Source organism: Capricornis sumatraensis, chromosome 3, assembly GCF_032405125.1.
Source record: "Capricornis sumatraensis isolate serow.1 chromosome 3, serow.2, whole genome shotgun sequence".
Taxonomy (NCBI): Eukaryota; Metazoa; Chordata; class Mammalia; order Artiodactyla; family Bovidae; genus Capricornis; species Capricornis sumatraensis.
The window spans coordinates 20,968,545-20,989,360 of NC_091071.1; the positions used below are offsets into that span (position 1 = coordinate 20,968,545).

Sequence of the window (20,816 nt, forward strand, 5' to 3'; positions counted from 1 at the left end):
AGTTTGCTGAAAATCTTGACAGCTTCCTGGGCTAACTTAATTCCTGCAAATCCAATGCTCACATGTCTTTTAAGCAGTGGAGTTAGGACATGAAGCTAAAATACATCTTCATGGCCACCCCTGAGGTCTATTCAGAAGAATGGGGGCATGCTGAGTACATTGGCATGCTTTGGGAGAAAGATAAAAGGAGAAAGGATCACTTAGAGGGCAACAGATTCAAGCTCTAGATGACAACAGAGCAGGTGTTTCTCCTGCCTTTTGAAAAAATTATTCATTTATTTATTTGGCTGCATTGGATCTTGGTTGCAGCATGTGGGGTCTTCATTATGACCCATGGGCTTAGTTGCCCCATGGCACGTGGGATATAAGGTCCCCAACCAAGGACTGAACCCACATCCCCTCCATTGGAAGGTGGATTCCTAACCGCTGGACCACCAGGGAAGTCCCTTTTCTGCCTTTTTTTAAGCCAGCGGTCATCCGTGGGTACCTGCTTGCCCAGGAGAGTGGGCAGTGGTGGATCTCTTGCCGAGGTCGGGGGGCAGGAGGGCAGCAGGCAGTGTATCCTGGCGGACCCAGTAAGGCCTCATTTCTTCTGCCTCCACAGGTGCAGCTTTTAGCGGCCTGGCAGGAGCTGTGCCAAACCGACCTGCCCCTGGACCGGCAGCTCGCTGGACTGTACGACGCCTTGCTCGGTGCTTGGCACACACAAATCCAGTGGGCTTCGCAGGTAACAGCTCATCTGGGTTTTCGGGAGGACAGAGCCCGTGGTGCCAAGGGAGAGGCTAATGACCTTGACACCCTCAGCTCCGCGTGAAGAACTTCCCCTTATGCTGCCGTCACCAGAAGGGTTAAAAGATAAGCTTTGAAACCCAAGGCAGGCAAAGCTTCAGGTCTCCATTCAAACTCTTCTTATCGCTCTTATCTGTATCTTAAATAGGATCTAATGTGACAGTGTTGCTTGTTGTTCAGCCAGGCAGCCCATGGAATTCCTGGAGGCCGTTATCTTCTGATCTAAAAGCAGGAGGCCCTTAGTCAGGTTGTGCTTGAGTGAACCAGACCTTTTTATCTTAACTTGGGGTAAAATTTTCCTGGTCTAAAGTGAGTTTCCCTTGTTTTCACAATACACCAGGAGTTACAGGAGCAGTATAGAGTTTTAAAGGTGCCCTCTGACTTAGGGCAGAGGTGAGGCAGAGGAACTGCATTTCGTTGACTTTCAGGAACTTTCCATCCTTTACCTTCTTGAATATTCAGCCTTAAAGGGTATAAATCACTGGTCCCACGTCTTCGTGCCAGGAAGTGCCCTGGATCTTCTTTTTTTGTCTGAGTAATGACTGACTGGGCCTGTTCATGGTGTGGCTTATTATATTTTTTTCAAAATTCATTGTGAATCACCCTTCAAGTGCTGGTCAGTCATTCGCAGGCATGAACTTGATGGTGGTTGGAGATGATTCCTCATACAGGGTCACGTCGCTCAAGATCGTTGAAGCAGTCTTCTCCATCCTTGTTTCTTTCTTCTTGAACCGTTCAGTCTTTTAAAAAAAAAAAAACAAGCAAAACAAAAAACAACCCCCTGTGGAAGTTTCATGGTTTTTATGTCATTGTCAGTTTTCAGTGACCCTGTCCATCCACACTCATTTCTGTGTCCTTGTCTGCTGCTTCTATCAGGAGGAGTACAACAGTTCATGCGCATATGTACAGATGCCACTCAGTGTCTGAGTAAAAGGACTTCGACTTCTCACACTTCTATTCAGGCCTCACCCCAAGTTTTGTAAGATGTGATGTGTGTCCTTGTGTGCATGCTCAGTCCTGTCTGACTCTTTGCGACTGTGTGGACTGTAGCCCGCCAGGCTCCTCTGTCCATGGAAAATTCCAGGTAAGAATACTGGAGTGGGTTGCCACTTCTACTCCAAGGGGTCTTTCCAACCAAGGGATCGAACCCTTGTCTCTTGGTCTCTTGTGTCTCCTACATTGACAGGTGGGTTCTTTACCACTGAGCCAGCTGGGAAGTCCCTGTAAGATACAAGTTTATGCTAATTTACACTTTTGTCCCAGGGGCCATTTTCTTTTCAAAATGTGAGCATGGTACGTGACTGTTACCTTCTAAAGCTCAGTATAGCACAGAAGAAAACCAAAGGTGCCGGGGTGAATATGTCTCTGAAGACTTTTTATCCTCAGTATTTTGATATGAAAATTTCCCAACGTACAAAAGATTTGAAAGAATTGTACAGTGAACACCCATGTACCCACACCTCCTGTGTTCTACAATGAACATTTTGCTGTTTGCTTTACCACAGAGCTAGCCATCTCTCCATGTGTCTATCTGTTCACCAACTCGTCTTAGTTTTTGACTCATTTCAAAGTAAGTTGCAAACATCATTCACTTCCACACATACATATCATTGACTAGAGTTCAATATTTGTTTACTGAGATTTTTTTAGGTAAATTGTGAACTGTGATGATCTTAAATATGCCATTTGATTAGTTTTGACAAATGTTGTTTAACCTAGTCCCCTACCAAGGTACAGAATGCAGCTGTCATCCTAGAAAGTTCTCTTGCATTCCTTCTCAGTTGGGCTTTGTGCCACCATCACCGAGGGCAACCGCTGTGCTGTTTTTTTCCACCATAAATCAGTTCAGCCCGTTGTAGAATTTCATGCAAATGGAATTTTACGGTGTATGTTCTTTTGTGGAGTGTTCTTTTATTCAGCCTGGTTTTGAAGCTTCATTCCTGTTGTCGTGTGCATCAGTAGTTCCTTTTCATTACTGAACGCTCTTACATGGTGTGAATATATCTCGGTTTTGTTTATTCAGCCTTTTCTTGATGGACACTTGGACTGTTTCTGGTTTGGTGCGATTGTAAGTGGAGCTGCTCTGAACCTTGTTCTAGAAGTCTTTTTGTGGAGACCACAGGTTCATGTCTCTTGGGTAAACACATGGGAGAGGTACTGCTGGGTTATAGAGTGGGTCTATATCTAGATATATAAGAAATGAGCACTTTGCAAAGTGGTTGTGCTTTTTCACACTCCCACACACAAGTACGCGAGAGTTCCGATTGCTCCACATCCTCGCCATCATTAGATGTTGTCAGTCTTTTTAATCTTAGCCATTCTGGTGGGTGTAGTATCTCACTGTGGTTTTAATTTGCATTTCCCTGATGACTAAGGGTGTTGAACTCCTTTTCTCATGCTTATCGGCCACTTGTATATCTTCCTTTGTGAAGTATCTGTTCTGGTGTTCTGCCTATTTAAAAAAACAATTGGGTAACTTGCTTTTTTAATTATTAAGTTATAGAAGTTCTTTGTATATTCTGGATATAAGTTCTTGATCAGATATATGCTGTAGATATTTCCTTCCAGTCTGAAAAGAAGTGTTGATTTTATCATAGTTTTCTTGTATGGTTATTCTTTCTTTGTCCTCAGAAACTATCACCAGCCCCCAAGCTGCAAAGACATTCTTCTGTGTTTTCTTCCAGATGCTTGTTGAGCTTTTACATTTAGTTCTATGGCCCATCTAGAATCAATTTTTGTATGTAGTGTAAGGTGGGGCTTCCCTGGTGGCTCAGACAGTAAAGAATAAAGAAGCTGCCTGCAATGCAGGAGACCTGGGTTCGATCCCTGGGTTGGGACGATCCCTTGGAGAAGGGAATGGCTGCCCACTCCAGTATTCTGGCCTGGAGAATTGCAGTGTAAGATAATGCCACATTGTTTCTGCATGTGTTGTTTGGGTTAATTCCATGCCCCTTGTTGTTAAGTCTGATCTTGTAGTCTTTTGAACCTTTTGGTGGTTCTTTAACCAATGGCCATCCCTTGTGCCAGATCACTCAAAAGGAAAAGGGACACCTTTGAGCGTGAGAGACCTGTTGGTTGGTCAGCTGAAACTGTCAGCTGTAAACATTATAGTTCCAGCTGCCCAACCAATTAGAAGGCTTTGGTTTAGAGTAGTTTAGTTTAATTCTTCCCCCGCCTCAAGTCATTTAAGTAGGAGATAAAAGTGAAGTAGATATTCATTGCCTAGTCCTTTCTCACAATACCAGGAGAAGAGCCAGGATTTCTTTTTCTAGATAAGAATACTTTTCATTGTCTCCATTGGTTCCATCCTTTCTTGTAGTAAAATGTTTCTTTTGTCAAATCAGGAAGTTGGACTGGGTGATATCTAAAGATCTCTGTGATTCTCTTATGTTTGGGGGATCGTGGAGGGAATATTAATACTTTGGATAGAGACAGAGGAGGGTGTGTATTGGTGCAGTTTTGTGTGGAGGCAGTGGGAATATATGATGGAGAAACACTGAATGCAAGACAGGAGTTTGGCTTTCTCTAGAAGGCAGTGAGCATCTGGAGTAGTAGTGTGAATGATGTTACTGTTCTAAGAATCACTTTGGTGTTGGACCATCACCTATGTAGTTCCTCTGCCAAAAAGTCTCACCAAGAGGAAGCATGCAGATAAATCGAAGACCATTTTTTGAAACAACTGTCCTGGGCTCTTCAAAAATGTCAGTGTCATGAAAGAAAAACAGTCAGGGAGTTAATAAGATTAAAGGAGACAAAAAGGCAACTGAATGTAATTTCATGATCTTGGATGGGATTCTGCATGATGACAAAAAAAGCTATTCAAAAGAACATTAAAAGGACAGTTGAGGAGATTTGAACATGGACAGGTATAAGTATTACATCAAAGTTAAGTTTGATTAGTTGCAGTGTTGTGGTGATAAGGCTGGCCTTACTCTTAGGCGATAATATGCCGAAGTATTTAGCGGTAACATGTCATGATACCTGTGATTACCTTTCCAATGGTTTAGGAAGTAAAGCATTTGTGGCAAAATATTAATTGTTGAATCTTGCAATATTTAAACATTTAAAGCATAAGAAAAATTCTAAATAACCTTTAAAAATAGTGAATTTGGTAATGGTAAATAGGGTGAATTGATGAAGAAAGACTGAAGACAGGTAGGAAGCTATGTTTGGTCTAGGATAGTGATGGTAACGTAACAAAGGCATCCAGTTAAAAAATGGGCAATTGTTAGAACCTGGTAAGTGACAAAGGACCTGAAAGAAAGGAAAGTGGAAAGAGAGATTTTTATTCTGGTCGAATGGAGATGCTACTGACAGAAATAAGAAAGTTGAGAGAAACAGGTCTGAGGAGGTCAGCAGGAAAAGAATGAATTCCAATCTGGGACACTTTAAAATTCCAAGAGAGAGTGGCTCAGCTCAATGGTGACACCTAGTAGATGGCTGGAAGCTGTCATTCAGGAAATATAAATTGGTTGTTTCGGTATTTGTTGGGTTAAATGCAAATTTCCTCTGTCTCTTTCTCTCAGACTCCAGCAATGATATTTATTAAACTAAATAGGTGCTCATTGAATTCGCTATGAGAATTAAAAAATTTGATCTTCTCTTTTCATAATAATCTAAGAAAGGATATTAGCATATTTTGGACGATGTGCATGACCACCTTATAACCAGTTGCGGCCGTATGATTTCAGTGGGTGCATTCGTGTTGGTAGACACGTTGGTACCCGTCTTCTCTTGCGGGCGAATGAAAAAAGAGGTAATACTTACATGACATAAGTGCTGGTGTCAAGTGAGTGCTGTTTTATGTACGTTGCATAATGTTTTCTAGGCTCCTTCCCTTTTTATGGCTGAATAATCTGTTGTGTGTATTTATCGAATTTTGTTTATCCATTCATTTGTAGATAAACACTTGAATTGCTTCTGACTTTTGGCTATTCGGAATAATGATGCTGTGAACAGGGGTGTACAAACATCTGTTTGGGTCCCTGTTTTCAATTTTTGGGGGTGTATACCTACAAGTGGAATTGCTGGATCATATAATCCTATGTTTAACATTTTGAGGAACTGCCAAATGTTTTCCATAGCAACTGCAACGTTTTACATTCCCATCAGCCATGCATAAGAATCCAAGATCATGAGAAATTTGCCCTATGTTTTCTTCTAAGAATTTTATAGTTCACTCTTTAACATGTAGGTCTTAACATTTGAGTTAATTTTTATATATGGTATAAGGTAAGGATCCAACTTTTTTTTTTTTGTCATGTGGATTTCCAGTTTTCTGAGTGCCATTTGTCAAAAAGACTGTCCTTTTTCGATTGAATGATTTTTGGCACCCTTGTTTAAAATCATTTAACCATGCATGTGTTTTTCTGGGCTCTCTTATTCTATGCCATTGGGCCATTTGTCTATTCTTACTCAGATGCCACACTGTTTTGACTATTATAGCTTTGTTGTAAATTTTGAAAATAGGAAGCATGAGATAGTCAGTGTTCTTCTTTTTCAATATTGTTTTTGCTATTTGAGGTTCCCTGAAATTCCATGTGAATTTTAGAATGAGTTTTCCTGTTTCTCCAGAAAATACTTTGGGGATTTTAATGGCGAGTACACTGAATATATAGATGGCCTTGGGTAGTATTATTATCTAGCTCAGTGGGTAAAGAATCTGCCTGCAATGCAGGAGATCCAGGTTTGATCCCTGGGTTGGGAAGATCCCTTGTAAAAGGAAATGACAACCCACTCCAGTATTCTTGCCTGGAGAATCCCATGGACAGAGGATTTGCAGGCTGGTCTACAAATGCGCTTCCAGATCCTCTAATTGATTCAGTGAATTGCTCTTCCTTAGTTCTGTTTGTTCCCTGCCACCCACACCCTCCCCGTTTCTGCATTTCATTTTCACAGTCCTGTCTCTAGCCAGTATCTAAATACTACATGTGATAGATTTGAAAATAGTTAGGCAGACATGAAGTAGCCAGTTGTCTTGGAGGCAAGGCACAAGTCTTGCTAGTTTACTTGGCTTCTGAGCACATCTACATGGGTGCTGAGCAAAGCCTGGACCCTGTAGCTCTTGATTGGACCACTTCCTGGCTCAGAGGGATTCCTGCAGGCCATCCAGGAGTCTGCTTCATTGGAAGGTTTGCTCCCATGTGATAACACGGACGCCTCTCTCCCCCTGCAGGTCTTCAAGAACCCCCACGACGTAGTAACTGTTCTGCTGATTCAGACCCTGGGGGCCTTGGTGCCCTCTCTACCCGTGTGCCTCAGTTCCGGTGTGGAGCGGGCAGGACCTGAGCTGGAGCTCGTCAAGCTGCTGGAGTTCTACGATGCCACCACCCACTTCGCCAAGGGGTTGGAGATGGCCCTGCTCCCCCACGCACGTAAACATGCTTCCTCCCAGCTCTCTGACTTGCCTTCACTCACTTTTTTTGGGTGGGGCGGGGGGCCTGGGTTTGTTTACCTTTTCCAGTGACTGATTTTACAGACATGGAAAGGAGCAGTGTTTTCCTTCTCAACAGAGAGGGAAACCTTTTCCATGAAAACATTGCCGTTATGGAAATAATTGTTGCCTAATATATTTGCCTAGCTCCAGTGCTGCCTAGGCGCTTCACCCATGCTGGGGAAGTAACAGGCACTTCTGCAGGGGCTTAGAGTGTAAGAGGCAGCTGGACGTCAGTGGCAGCGAGTGGGCAGCGAGTTAGGCTGGGAGGGTGGTATCCTCTTCCTCTTAAGTCATCACAGAACCTCGGACAAGTCAACCTAAAAAAGTAAGTTCAAGAGAACAAGTGGATTAGAGGAGGCTTTTGCAAGGGCAACAGCATATTTTTAAGGGCAGGGGTGCAGTATTAGGACCAAGGGCGGCTATAAGGTACCTGGGCTTTCCCCAGATGCCGTGTGAGAGCACAGCGCTTTTTATTCCCATTTGGGCAAACAATGCGTGGTGTGTTGCATTTCCCCAGCTGTTTCCCATCTATATTAAAAGCATCATAAAGCTTTAAGTCACACAGACCTCGTGAGGAATGCTGCTGTCAAATCAGGAAGTCGCCTCAGGAAGGCCTGCTTCTGCCATTGGGCTGCTGCGTGTCACTAACTTGGTTTATTTACTAGTTATTCTCTTTAATTGCCTTCATGTGTAATTACCTCGTACATTCCAGGGAGTGTGTTTGTTGTTCGAGTTCCTGATGACTCATCAGGGGTTTTTGGCACACTTGCTGGTCAGGCCTCGGCTGTGGGAGAGGCACCGTGGATGTGGACAGCTTCCAGGGATCTGGACAATCGTTGTCCTAGTGGTTGGAGAGTGTTTAGGCTGAGTGTCCTGCAGGGGCAGAGTGGAATGAAGGCAGGGCCAGAAGCAGGTTGCTTTCCTCCTACTGGTGATGGATATTGCTGAAGAAGAGAGAACCACCCTCTAAAGAACCAGATACAGAAAGTACTTTGTTAGTCAGCCATGGAAGTTTAGATTTTTCATGATTCCTATTGAGATTAAAAAAAAAAATTATATGTATTTTTTAGTTTAAAAGTACTTTGGAAACAGACATAAAAATAAAAGAGAATAAAAATGATCCATAATCTCTTCACTCAGAGAGGCATGGGAACATTTTATTTCCTCCCAGTAGTTCATATATAAATATACATGTTCATAAATGTATATGAAATAAAGGGCTTCCCAGGTAATTCAGTGGTAAAGAATCCACCTGCCAGTGCTCTAGATGTGGGTTCAGTCTCTGGGCTGGGAAGATCCCCTGGAGGAGGAAATTGGCAACCCAGTATTCTTGCCTGGGAAATCCCATGGACAGAGGAGCCTGGCGGGCTCTAGTCCATGGGGTCACAGAAGAGTTGGACATGACTTAGTGACTAAATAACAACAACGTATGAAATAGGTGCATATATAAATATATACATGTGCATGTATCTTGAAAAATAACTAGTTTATATGATCTTATGCTCTCTTTTTTGCTCACATTAATATAATGAGCATTTTTATGTCATTAAGTATCTTCCTAAGACATGGTTTTTAATGACCATTTGATAATGATGGCTTAATTTTTTAATCCACTATTTAGAAATAAAACTGTTATAAATAATCTTGTACATTAATTTTGGAGCCCACTTCTGATTATTCCTTGGAAGAAGTTTGAAAATTACAGTTGCTAATAAATGAAAAATTTAAAGATTTTGTCACATTTTGTTCTGTAGAAAGTTTCTGCCTCTTTACAGATTCATCTGTAGTAAATAAGGCTCCTTATTCCCCCATGCCCTAACCATCACTAGGCTCTATTGTTTTTCCCCTTGCCAGTTTCTTAGACAGTTAACAATATATTGTTTCAATTTTCATTTCTTTGATTACTAGCCAGTTTGAAAATTATAAAAAGTTATATTTTTTCTCTTAAATTGCTTATTCTTTTGCCTCTTTTTCTGTTTGAGAGTTTAATCTATTTCCGGTTAATTTATAAGGGCAATTTATTTAAAACAATGTTTTATCAAATATGTTATCAACAAAGCACTGTTATAAAAATTCATGATACAGTTATATCTATAACATAAGATGAAACTCTCCTATAATCTCACTAGCTGGAAATAACCACTGTTAAAAATTTGGTGTGTATTCCCAAAATATCTTACATAGTATGGATTTTTTCTCATTATCAGCTATGTTGCAGATACGTTTTCTAACTTTCTAGTTTACCTTTAAGATTTTTCTATTTTAATGTATATAGTGTAACTCTCTAAAAGGTTATGCAGTAGAAAATAAAAAAAAATAATTAGTTGACTTTATAGTTAACAAGCAATATGTTTGGAATAGGAAAGGACAACCCACTCCAGGATTCTTGCCTGGAGAATTCTGTGGACCGATGAGCCTGGTGGTACAGTCCATGGGGTCGTAAAGAGTTGGACACCACTGAACACATACACACTTATTGGGTTTAGAAAAACCCAGAAAATACAAGGAAGGAAAAAGAGCAAGCTCAATCAGCTGTCCGGAAACAATATTTTACATTATATACACATGCATATTTTGTATATGAGTGTGTGTATGTACTTAAATGCTTTTTATTTTTTTATTAGTTTTTATTGGAGTATAATTGCTTTACAACGTTGTTACCTTTTTTTTTTTTTAAGAACTACTGTCTTTTAAAATTAATTATTTATTTATTTATTTTTGATGGAGCTGGGTCTTTGTTGCTATGTGCAGACTTTCTCTACTTGCAGCAAGTGGGAGCTACTCTTCCTTGTGGTGGATGTGTGGGCTCATTGTAGCAGCTTCTCTTGTTGCAGAGCATGGGCTCTAGGGTGTGGGGGCTTCAGGAGTTGCAGTGTGTGGGCTCAGTAACTGTGGCACTTGGGCTTAGTTGCCGTGCAGCATATGGGATTTTCCTGGGCCAGGAGTCGAACCTGTGTCCCCTGCACTGGCAGGTGGATGCCTAACGGCTGGACCACCGAGGAAGTCCTTGTTAAATATTTTTAATACAATATTTTATTATCACCGTCACCCTCCCAGTTTTATATTGATGCAGTACTGTCATCCAGTACACAAATTTTCCTAGTTCCACAACAGTCTTTATAGCCGTTTCCCTACCTCTTACTAAAGTCTGCTCAGTGTACATGCATTATTTTTGGTTGTCCTTTCTCTTTAATCTCCTTTAAACTAAAAACAGTCATCTCATCTCTGGTCTTTCATGACACTGATGTCTTTGCAGAATACAGGGTAGTTTTCTTATAGAATGTCCTATAGCTTGGAATTATCTAGTTGTTTCCTTGTGTTTAGATTTAGATGAAACATTTTTAATAAGAATACCACACTGTTGATGATGTATACTTCTATGGCATCACATCAGGAGACACATAATGTCCAATTATTGGTGGTGGGTTGGATTAATCACTTGGTAGTTATACCTGCCAGGTCACTCCATTGTGAAGTTACCTTTTCCTCTTTGTAATTAATAATTATCTATGGGGTGATATTTTAGCCCATAGGAATATTCCGTTCCTTCAGAAACATTTACCTAATGACTTTAGCATCCGTTTGTAATTCCTACCTGAATAAGCCTTTACATTGCTGATTATAAAATGGTAATATTCTCATATTACCATTTTCTCTCATTTCTTTTACATACATTTGCAGGCATTCTTTTGTGAGGAGATTTTTCTTCCTTTATCTCTCTTTAATGTCACTATAAACTTACGGATTTTTAAATTCATTGTGTTATAATTATTTTCATTATTCATTTTGATGCTTAAGTTATTTCAGACTTGGTCGGTGATTGCCCCTTCAGGCTGGTGCCTGCATCATTTTGACTTGTCCCTATCAGCCTTTGAGTGTTTTATTGCTTTTTGGTACATACAGATCTGGGAACATTTTGTACTGCCTCAGACCTGGAATCAGCCGTTTTCTCAAGGAGCTTGGTTTCTTCTAGTGGGAAATGGTATTTAGGAACCAAGATGTGGCACCATGCATGCTTATTGTTGCTGGGTTGTTATTACTTCCTAGGCCCTTTGTGAACAGAGCTAGAAAATACATTTATTTTATTTGTTTATTTTTTAAAAATTTTTTTAAAAATTATTTTTTAATTGAAGGATACATGCTTTACAGGATTGTGTTGATTTCTCCCAAGCATCGACATGAATCAGCCATAGGTGTATGACTCAGGGAACTCAAACCCGGGCTCCTTAACAACCTAGAGGGGTGGGATGAGGAAGGAGGTGGGAAGGAGGTTCAAGAGGGAGGGGACATTTGTGTGCCTATTTATTTATCTTTGGTTGTACTGAGTCTGTTGCTACCTGGGCTCCTCTCTAGTTGCGGTGAGCAGGGGCTCCTCTCTAGTTGCGGTGAGCAGGGGCTTTTCTCTAGTTGTGGTGAGCAGGGCCTCCTCTCTAGTTGCGGTGAGCAGGGGCTTTTCTCTAGTTGTGGTGAGCAGGGCCTCCTCTCTAGTTGCGGTGAGCAGGGGCTTTTCTCTAGTTGCGGTGAGCAGGGGCTTTTCTCTAGTTGTGGTGAGCAGGGCCTCCTCTCTAGTTGCGGTGAGCAGGGGCTTTTCTCTAGTTGCGGTGAGCAGGGGCTTTTCTCTAGTTGTGGTGAGCAGGGCCTCCTCTCTAGTTGCGGTGAGCAGGGGCTTTTCTCTAGTTGCGGTGAGCAGGGCCTCCTCTCTAGTTGCGGTGAGCAGGGGCTTTTCTCTAGTTGTGGTGAGCAGGGCCTCCTCTGTAGTTGCGGTGAGCAGGGGCTTTTCTCTAGTTGCGGTGAGCAGGGCCTCCTCTCTAGTTGCGGTGAGCAGGGCCTCCTTTCTAGTTGCGGTGAGCAGGGGCTTTTCTCTAGTTGCGGTGAGCAGGGCCTCCTCTCTAGTTGCGGTGAGCAGGGGCTTTTCTCTAGTTGCGGTGAGCAGGGGCTTTTCTCTAGTTGCGGTGAGCAGAGCCTCCTCTCTAGTTGCGGTGAGCAGGGGCTTTTCTCTAGTTGCGGTGAGCAGGGCCTCCTCTCTAGTTGCGGTGAGCAGGGCCTCCTCTCTAGTTGCGGTGAGCAGGGCCTCCTCTCTAGTTGCGGTGAGCAGGGGCTTTTCTCTAGTTGCGGTGAGCAGGGCCTCCTCTCTAGTTGCGGTGAGCAGGGGCTTTTCTCTAGTTGCGGTGAGCAGGGGCTTTTCTCTAGTTGCGGTGAGCAGAGCCTCCTCTCTAGTTGCGGTGAGCAGGGGCTTTTCTCTAGTTGCGGTGAGCAGGGCCTCCTCTCTAGTTGCGGTGAGCAGGGGCTTTTCTCTAGTTGCAGTGAGCAGGGGCTTTTCTCTAGTTGCAAGGAGCGGGGCCTCCTCTCTAGTTGCGGTGAGCAGGGGCTTTTCTCTAGTTGCAGTGAGCCGGGCCTCCTCTCTAATTGTGGTGTGCAGGCTTCTCATTGCAGTGGCTTCTCTTGTTGCAGAGCACGGGCTCGAGGGCACTCAGCCGTCAGTAGCTGTGGGACTAGGGCTCAGTAGTTATGGCTTCTGGCCTCTGGAGCACAGACTCAGTAGTTGTAGTACACAGCTTATTGCCCTGCGGCATGTGGGATCCTTCCGGATCAGGGATTGAACTCATGTCTCCTGTAATGGCAGGCAGATTCTTTACAACTGAGCCACCAGGGAAACCCCATATTTTAAAAAATTACCAGTTTATACTGATATTTCCAAATCAAATCCAACACCAGTAGATTTTTACCTCTTGCCATTCTCTACTGCATCTGTTCTCTCCTACAGAGAGAATCATGGTTTCCATCAGCAGTGTGTGTGTGTGTGCGTGTGCATATGTGTGTCTCTGTGTTTTTTGTATACACATACAATTACTTTTCATGACCCTCTTACAGATAGGTCAAAAGGTATTTACTTATTCAACTATAAATGGGCCAGTTCTAGAGTGCTATATGCTGAGGATGCCATGCTAAGCAAAACCAGACAGAGTCCCTGCTCTCTTACAATATATATTCCAGTGGGAAATAGCCAAATAATCATACTGATGAGTGTATAATTACAAAGCGAGATGAGTACTTTGAATAGCAAAATGGTGCTAGGAGAAAAGTAGAATGGTCCTAAGCAGATAAAGATGATCGAGACCCTCAGACATGAACTGAGTGAGTCGTGAAGGAAGAATAGGAGCTAACCAGATGAAGAGGGTTAGGGAAGGACAAGGTCTTTCCAAACAGAAGTAGTAGCCGGTGGCCAGAGGGGAGCTTTTGAGAAACTGAGAGAAGGCTGGAGGCTAGGGAAGTTGTGAAAGAGACCAAGGCTGTAGAAGTAGTAACAAAAGTCAGTTCAGTTCAGTCGCTCAGTCGTGTCCGACTCTTTGCAGCTCCATGGACCGTAGCATGCCAGGCTGAGTACAACAAAAGTAGCTGGCATTATTGAGTGCTTACATGTGTTAGACACATACTATTTTGCCTAATCTCCAGTTAAGCCTATAAAATTGATGCCATTATTAACCTCATTTTACAGTTGAGGAAAGAGACATTGAAAAGTTACGTCATTTGTACCTAGTCCCCTAACAGAAAGCAAGAGAACTTCAGTTAGAAGAGCCTTCATCCTTAACTACCCCCTCTTTCACCTCCTGAGGTCAAGCAATGGTAGAACTTTGCAGGCTATGGAGAAGACTTTGGATCCCAGCTGAAGAGAGAATTCTTAGCGGTTGGATTACTGTGTCACAGAATATGCATGTTAAAATTTTCATGTAGTTGAATATAGGAATTTTGGTGCATATCCCGTTTCTGTAAAATCCTAGGAATGCTCCAAATGAAAATGTTCTTTGTGCAGAGCCTTTTCTCTGTAACAGTTCTTGAACTTGACCCTGGGGAGGGTTATCATTTGAAGAGGTTCTCAATTATGATGGGTTATAGGATTAAGGGGATCTATATCTTTATTATTATTTTAAAATTTTTTATTTATTTATTTTTGGCTGCATTGGGTCTTTGTTGCTGCCCAAGGGCTTTCTCTAGTTGCGGCAAGCCTGGGGTGGGGGGCTACTCTCTAGTTGCCCTAGGTGGGCTTCTCACTGTGGTGGATTCTCTTCCTGCAGAGCATGGACTCCAGAGCGCAGGCTCAGTAGTTGTGGCCCACAGGCTTAGTTGCTCCGAGGCACATGGGATCTTCCCGGACCAGTGATCAAACCTGTGACCCCTGCATTGGCAGGCCAATTCTTAACCACTGGAGCACCTTGTCATTCCAGAAATTCAGGGAAGCTCCCTGAATCAGTGTCTTTAATAGAACTTTAGGCAAATAGTACACAAAGCTCAAATTTATTGAAATATTTACTGACATGATTGTTACAGGTTCCATGAATGGTAAAAGCAGATGAACAGATAGTAGGCACCCCAAAGATGAAATAGGAAAAGTTCCAGTAGAGTTCCTTCCACGTATCATTTTTCACCAGTTAATTTCCAGTTCCTTGTTCACTATTGCTTTTCATTTCTGATTTCCTTGAAGATGAGCAAAACCTGGTGAAAGTCATGGAGCTGGTGGATGCTGTGTATGGTCCATACAAGCCCTACCAGCTGAAGTATGGCGACATGGAAGAGAAGTACCTCCTCATCCAGTTCAGCGAGGTGCCTCTGGTAAGGTCACAGCACTGCCGGGGCCAACTGGGCTTTGCTGTATCTGCCAGGCTAGGGTCAGGCTGGCTGGGATGCTTCAGAGAAGGTGGGAGCCAGCATATGGAATGCAGAGAGTGGGAACAGGTGTGTCAAACATGGGCTCTCAGCGCTTCCTGGGCTCTCGTAATCCAAATGAGACCACAGGTCTGCTACCTGGTTTTTATTTAAAATCCCCAGTGAGGACCTAACACCCCTCAGAGGCTTAAATCTTCTCAAGATTAAGTTGGTTATCTCCCTGAGTCAGTCATGATTATGCAGTCTTTTGTTCAAGGCAGATATGCAAACAGACACTGGAGCGGAGCACTCAAGCACAGTGCTCTCAGGCCAGGTTCACCAGGTGGACGCACCAGAGGGGAATTTCCATTGCAAATAATTAAGTCTGTCTAGCGGGAGAGGCGGACACGACTGAAGCGACTTAGCAGCAGCAGCAGCAGCAGCGGGAGGTGAGTTGACATTGAAGAATAGATCTTACAGTGTTCAAGCCGGCTGCCTCCTGCCATTTTCCTTCTGTTTTCTAAGGATGTCCCTAGAAAGTCTGTTCCACTCAGTTATGTTCTTGCCCCTGAAGGAAGCATGTGTTTTTTTCACTGCATTCTTTTGGAGTGTGTGATACGAAGAATTCAGACCCTCACTTGAGAGCCAGAGGGAGAGCTGCTGCTGCTGCTGCTGCTGCTGCTGCTGCTGCTGCTAAGTCACTTCAGTTGTGTCCGACTCTGTGCGACCCCATAGACGGCAGCCCACCAGGCTCCCCTGTCCCTGGGATTCTCCAGGCAAGAACACTGGAGTGGGTTGCCATTTCCTTCTCCAATGCATGAAAGTGAAAAGTGAAAGGGAAGTCGCTCAGTCGTGTCCGACTCTTCGCAACCCCATGGACTGCAGCCTACCAGGCTCCTCCGTCCATGGGACTTTCCAGGCAAGAGTACTGGAGTGGGTTGCCATTGCCTTCTCCACAGAGGGAAAGATACCATCTTAATCACAGAAAAAGAGGAAAGAGATAAAAAATACATATATAAGGATGACTATAAGGATTTGATCATGCTTTTTGGCCAGGAGTTTATTTCTGTGATCTCACTGGCCGCTTAGACTGTTCTTCCTTCAGTCAGGCTTTTAAAGAGCTCTCACAGTTTGGGACTACATTTCTGATGTTCGTAGTAAGTGGTTTGACCATGAATGAGGAGGTCTGGAGCTCCTCCCATCTGGATGTTGTCTATTCATTTGTTCTTCAGTCTGAAGCAGCTTTTTATTGTCTCTGCTGACCAGGAGCATGGGGAAGTCATTGACTGTGTGCAGGAGCTGAGCCACTCTGTGAACAAGCTCTTTGGCCTGTCTTCTGCAGCCGTTGACAGATGCATCAGATTCACCAGTGGCCTGGGGACCTGTGGCCTGCTGACAGCCCTGAAGTCTCTCTTTGCCAAGTAAGGCTGGGGAAGTGGCATCAGGGCCAGCTGCAGGGAGATAATGGCCTGCTGATGTCCCTGAAGTCCCTCTTTGCCGAGTAAGGCCGGGAGAATGGAGTCAGGGCCAGCCTCATGGGAGAGTGGTGTCTCCCAGTTAAAAATGCGGATGTCCGTATTCCTGCCATGAATCACTTGCACCTAAGCCTAAGGGGACGTCCTTAATGACGCTAAGAACATCACAGCACATTTATTATGGTGGAGCATTTAAAGCAACCAGAATGTCCATCAATTTGGAAATGGCCAAATAAGATATGGTATATTCATACTAAAGGAGTTCCTTATGAGGCAGTTAAGGTGTTAATTCTATCTACACATAACAGCAGGGACAGATGTCAAAACATACTGTTGAAGTGAATAAAAAGTTGCAGGATACTATGTAGAGTACATTTTCTGTAGCAGGGTTCAGCAAAGCTTTTCTGCCAAGGACCAGATCATAAGTATGGTGGGCCTTGAGGGCTTTGCAGTCAATAGAGACTTTCATGGAGAGTGCTTCCCCAGAAGCACAAAAGCAGCCAGAGAGAGCACATACCTGAGTGGATGTGGCCTTGTTCCAGTAAAACTTTGTTTACAAGAAACCAGGAGTGCCAATTCCTGTTCTGGATCCTCTTTGAAACTATAAGTGCTCTATATGTTCCTATAGGATACAGGTCACCAAACTCTAGCTCATGAGCCAAGTCTGTTTTTGTAAAAGTGTTATTGGAATTCCACTAAGCCCATTCACTTATCTGTGGCCTCTAAATCCTCCGAATGAAGTTAGAGTTGAGTAGTTAGAACAGAGACCTTGTGACTTGCAAAGCTTAATACCTGGACCTGAACAGACAAATTTTGCTAAGCCCTGATGCGGAAGGTTAGGCAAAACTGAAAACACTGATTATATTTGAGGAGAGGGAGGACTAAGTAGTCATAGGAGACTTAGCTTTGTTATTTTCTGATTCTTAAAAAGGAGACTAAATTAACACATTTCTTGTGTAATTAAAAATATAAAATAAAAAAATATATAAACATCATGCTCAGTAGAAGAAGCCAGTCAGACAGGACCTCACCTTATATGATTCCATCTATACAAAATGTCCAGAACAGGCAAATCTAAAGAGACAGACAGTAGGCTAGTGGCTGCCTAGGCAGGGCATGCAGGTTCCATCCTGGGTCAGGAAGATCCCCTGGAGGAAGAAATGGCAACCCAGTCCAGTATTCTTGCCTGGGAAATCCCATAGACAGAGGAACCTGGCAGGCTGCAGTCCATGGGGTCGCAAAAGAGTCAGACATGACTAAGCAACTAAACAAAAGGGCTGGGGAGGGGGGCATTTGGAGGAGATGCAGGATGTCCGCTAAAAGGTAACAGGGTGTCTTTTAAGGCTGATGAAGCTTGTTTTAAAGTTGATTGTGGTGATGGTTGCACAGCTCTGTGACTGCATAAAAACCTTTGACTTGTGTGATCTGTGAATTGCAAAGGCGATAAAGCCATTAGAAGAAAGAAAAGAGGGAAGACCAAAATTAAATTTACTTAGAGAAAAGAAGAGGTAAGAAATTTCAGTATAAGGCTGGATTCTCTGACCTGTGTGATTGAGGTGAAAGGGCCCTTGGGAGGTTAGATGCTTCAGTGTTTAGCTTATGGACAGATACATTCTCAGGCTCTGCAAGAGACTGTATTCTGAAATAAAGTTGCCTTGAGTCTCAAGAAACTCCTCGTACTGAACTGAATGCTCTTTTGCTGCCGTAAGTTTAGGGAGCCCTTGTCATTCCAGAAATTCTGAACATGCCCCGTGAGCTCTGTGCTGTTGGTCGCTGCCGCGGGCGGTCTGCACCTCCAAGGGCGGCTCACAGGAAGATACTGAGGGGACAGGGGCCCTGCTCGCAGAGGGAGCGGGAGCAGGTGAGCCCAGATGGCACCTCCAGAGAGAGAAACATCAGCAACAGGTTTAATCAAATAAAATTCACTTCTTTCTCTGCCACCAACCAGGATTTTATGGATGAAATAATTCTTTTTGAGACCTAAAAATTTTATTATAAAATAACAAAAGTAAAATGCTTTCAAAAATACAGATATATTTAAATATAAAAAAGTGTAAAAAAGCAAAAGTCTTCCTTCTTTCCTGCCCGTGTCCTTCTCCTCAGAAGTCACAAGTTTTAGTCTTTTATTTAAATATATTTAGCTGCGCTGGGCCTCAGTTTCGGCACGCGGGATCTTGGTTCACTGACCAGGGATCGAACCCAGGGCCCCTGCATTGGGCTCAAGGAGTCTTAGCCTTCTCACTCTTCTCTCCAGACTTTAAAGAAAATTTGTTCGTTTATCACCTTTAACTGTTATGTCTTGACTCTCAACCCTGAAAGGTGAGGAACTGGACCTCTTTGAGTCTGGTCCTCTCATATCCTCTCTCCTCCCAGTTGGTGATGTTTTCATTTTTGGTTCTTGTGTTGGTTACTTCAGTTCCTTCATTTTAAAAAGTAATGCAAATCCATATTAAAAATTCAAACTGGACCAAAGGATGTATGATGAAGCCAGATCACCTTCTCTAGAAGGGGAGGATTTGAAGATACCAAAGTAGCCGATATTTGTTTATGAAATTAGTCAGGGAAATAAGGGTGATACTGACTTGCCCAGGGTTCAAGTGGGACCTCGTTCAGTAGTGGGGAGGGCATGGGATGGTGTTCAGGAAGGAGGGGTAGGGAGGATGAAGAATGCAGGCAGGGCAGGAGGGTAGCCTAACCTGGATTTGGCCAAGGCTGTAGAATCCATAGTTAAAGATGGGGTGGTACAGAGTCAGGGGCGTTCTGGCTGTGAGGGAGCCTGGGCCCTGGAGGTGGAGCCCCCTGAGCTGAGATCCTGGCTCAGGCACTTAACTAGCTGGGACCTTGGGTGGGTTCATGCACCTTTCTGAGTCTTGTTATCTTTTAGTTGGGGAAACTGATGGTGATAATATCACCTTTCTGTGTGGATGTGAATATTGAGTGAGAAGTAAATGTGCTTAGTCGCTCAGTCAGTCTTTGCAACCCGATGGACTGTAGCCTGCCAGGCTCCTTTGTCAGTGGAATTCACCAGGCAAGAATACTACTGGAGTGGGGAGCCTTTCCCTTCTCCAGGGAATCTTCCCAACGCAGGGATCAAACCCAGATCTCCTGCAATGCAGGCAGATTCTTTACCATCTGAGCCGGCAGGGAAGCCCAGGGAATATTGAGTGAAAGCACATAATTACAGCACCTTGCATGGTAGAGACACTTGGAAATATTGTGAGAGAGCCGGAGTGTTTTGGTACGAATGCCATAAAAATGTGGTGTGATGCACACATCACCTGCGAGCCCCACTGGGGCTAAGCAGTCACCCACCTCCTCCTACCTCACGCCCCTGCCATGCTCCACAGCTGCTCACCATCCCAGGGACTCTGTCAGGAGCTTCTGCAGCGCAGTGGCACTGTTGGGCAGGGTGCTCTTCACGTACTTGTCACAGTTGCAGGGTGGTGATAGGTGTTTAACCTTCTTCAGCTAAAGCACAATTATGTCCTCCAAGAGCCCCCTCTGAATGTGTCCTGAGGCCCCTGCCCCTCCCCCAGGGGAAGCTGTCACGTCTCTGGGTGGGGTCCGTGGCGTTTTGGTTTCATAGCTTTCCAGCACTACATTTTGAGGCCTCCGTGAAGGCAGCAGCACCGGCGCTTGTCCTCAGCGCAGTGGCCTGCTGCAGTTTTGTCCACTTGCTTCTCTGAATGGCCTTTCTTTCCACCACACAGACTTACTCTTCAGGGCGGTGCCTGGGGTCCTCATAGTCCACCGTCCTCCCTAGAGCATGTGGTTTGGGAAGGGAGAGGAGCAAGATTTCCTGTGATGTGTGCAGGTGTTGTGGGTTTTAGGGAGCCTCTTGGCTTCCAGAGCACATGACCATCGACCCCAGTCCTCCTTACCATACTCTCCCAAAGGCATATGTTTATTGTTTACCTTCCAAGAACTGTACAGCCAGCCATCTGTAGCCAGCATCCCTTATCTGTGGCTTCAACTAACTGTGGATCAAAAATACTTGGGGAAAAAATGTGCAGAAAGTACCAAAAGGCAAAACTTGAATTTACCCGTGAGTTTGCCTCATGCTGGCAAGTATTTACATAGCATTTATATTGTATTTACAATTTACATAACATTTACCTTGTATTAGGTATTATAAGTAATCTAGAGATGATTTAAAGTATATAGGAGAATGTGCCTAAGTGAAGTGAAGTGAAGTCGCTCAGTTGTGCCTGACTCTTTGAGACCCCATGGACAGTAGCCTGTACCACGCTTCTCCGTCTGTGGGATTTTCTAGGCAAGAGTACTGGAGTGGGTTGCCGTTTCCTTCTCTAGGGGATCTTCCCTACCCAGGGATCGAACCTGGGTCTCCCACATTGTAGACAAATGTTTTACCATCTGAACTACCAGAAAAGTCCATATGCCTAATTATTATTATTAATTCGCTCAGTCATGTCCGACTCTTTGCTACCCCATGGACTATCAGGCTCCTCTGTCCA

General features: G+C 43.8%; 1 protein-coding gene across 1 annotated transcript in view; it reads left to right on the forward strand.

Annotated features, from left to right (window-relative positions):
• COG7 (component of oligomeric golgi complex 7) overlaps nucleotides 1–20,816 on the forward strand; it is an 89,898-nt gene that overhangs the window by 27,195 nt on the left and 41,887 nt on the right. Inside the window, exons 6-9 of the mRNA XM_068968792.1 lie at nucleotides 605–727; nucleotides 6,965–7,163; nucleotides 14,706–14,833; nucleotides 16,133–16,287. Of these exons, the coding sequence (XP_068824893.1) occupies nucleotides 605–727; nucleotides 6,965–7,163; nucleotides 14,706–14,833; nucleotides 16,133–16,287 (605 nt within the window). The remainder of the gene's footprint in view (nucleotides 1–604; nucleotides 728–6,964; nucleotides 7,164–14,705; nucleotides 14,834–16,132; nucleotides 16,288–20,816) is intronic.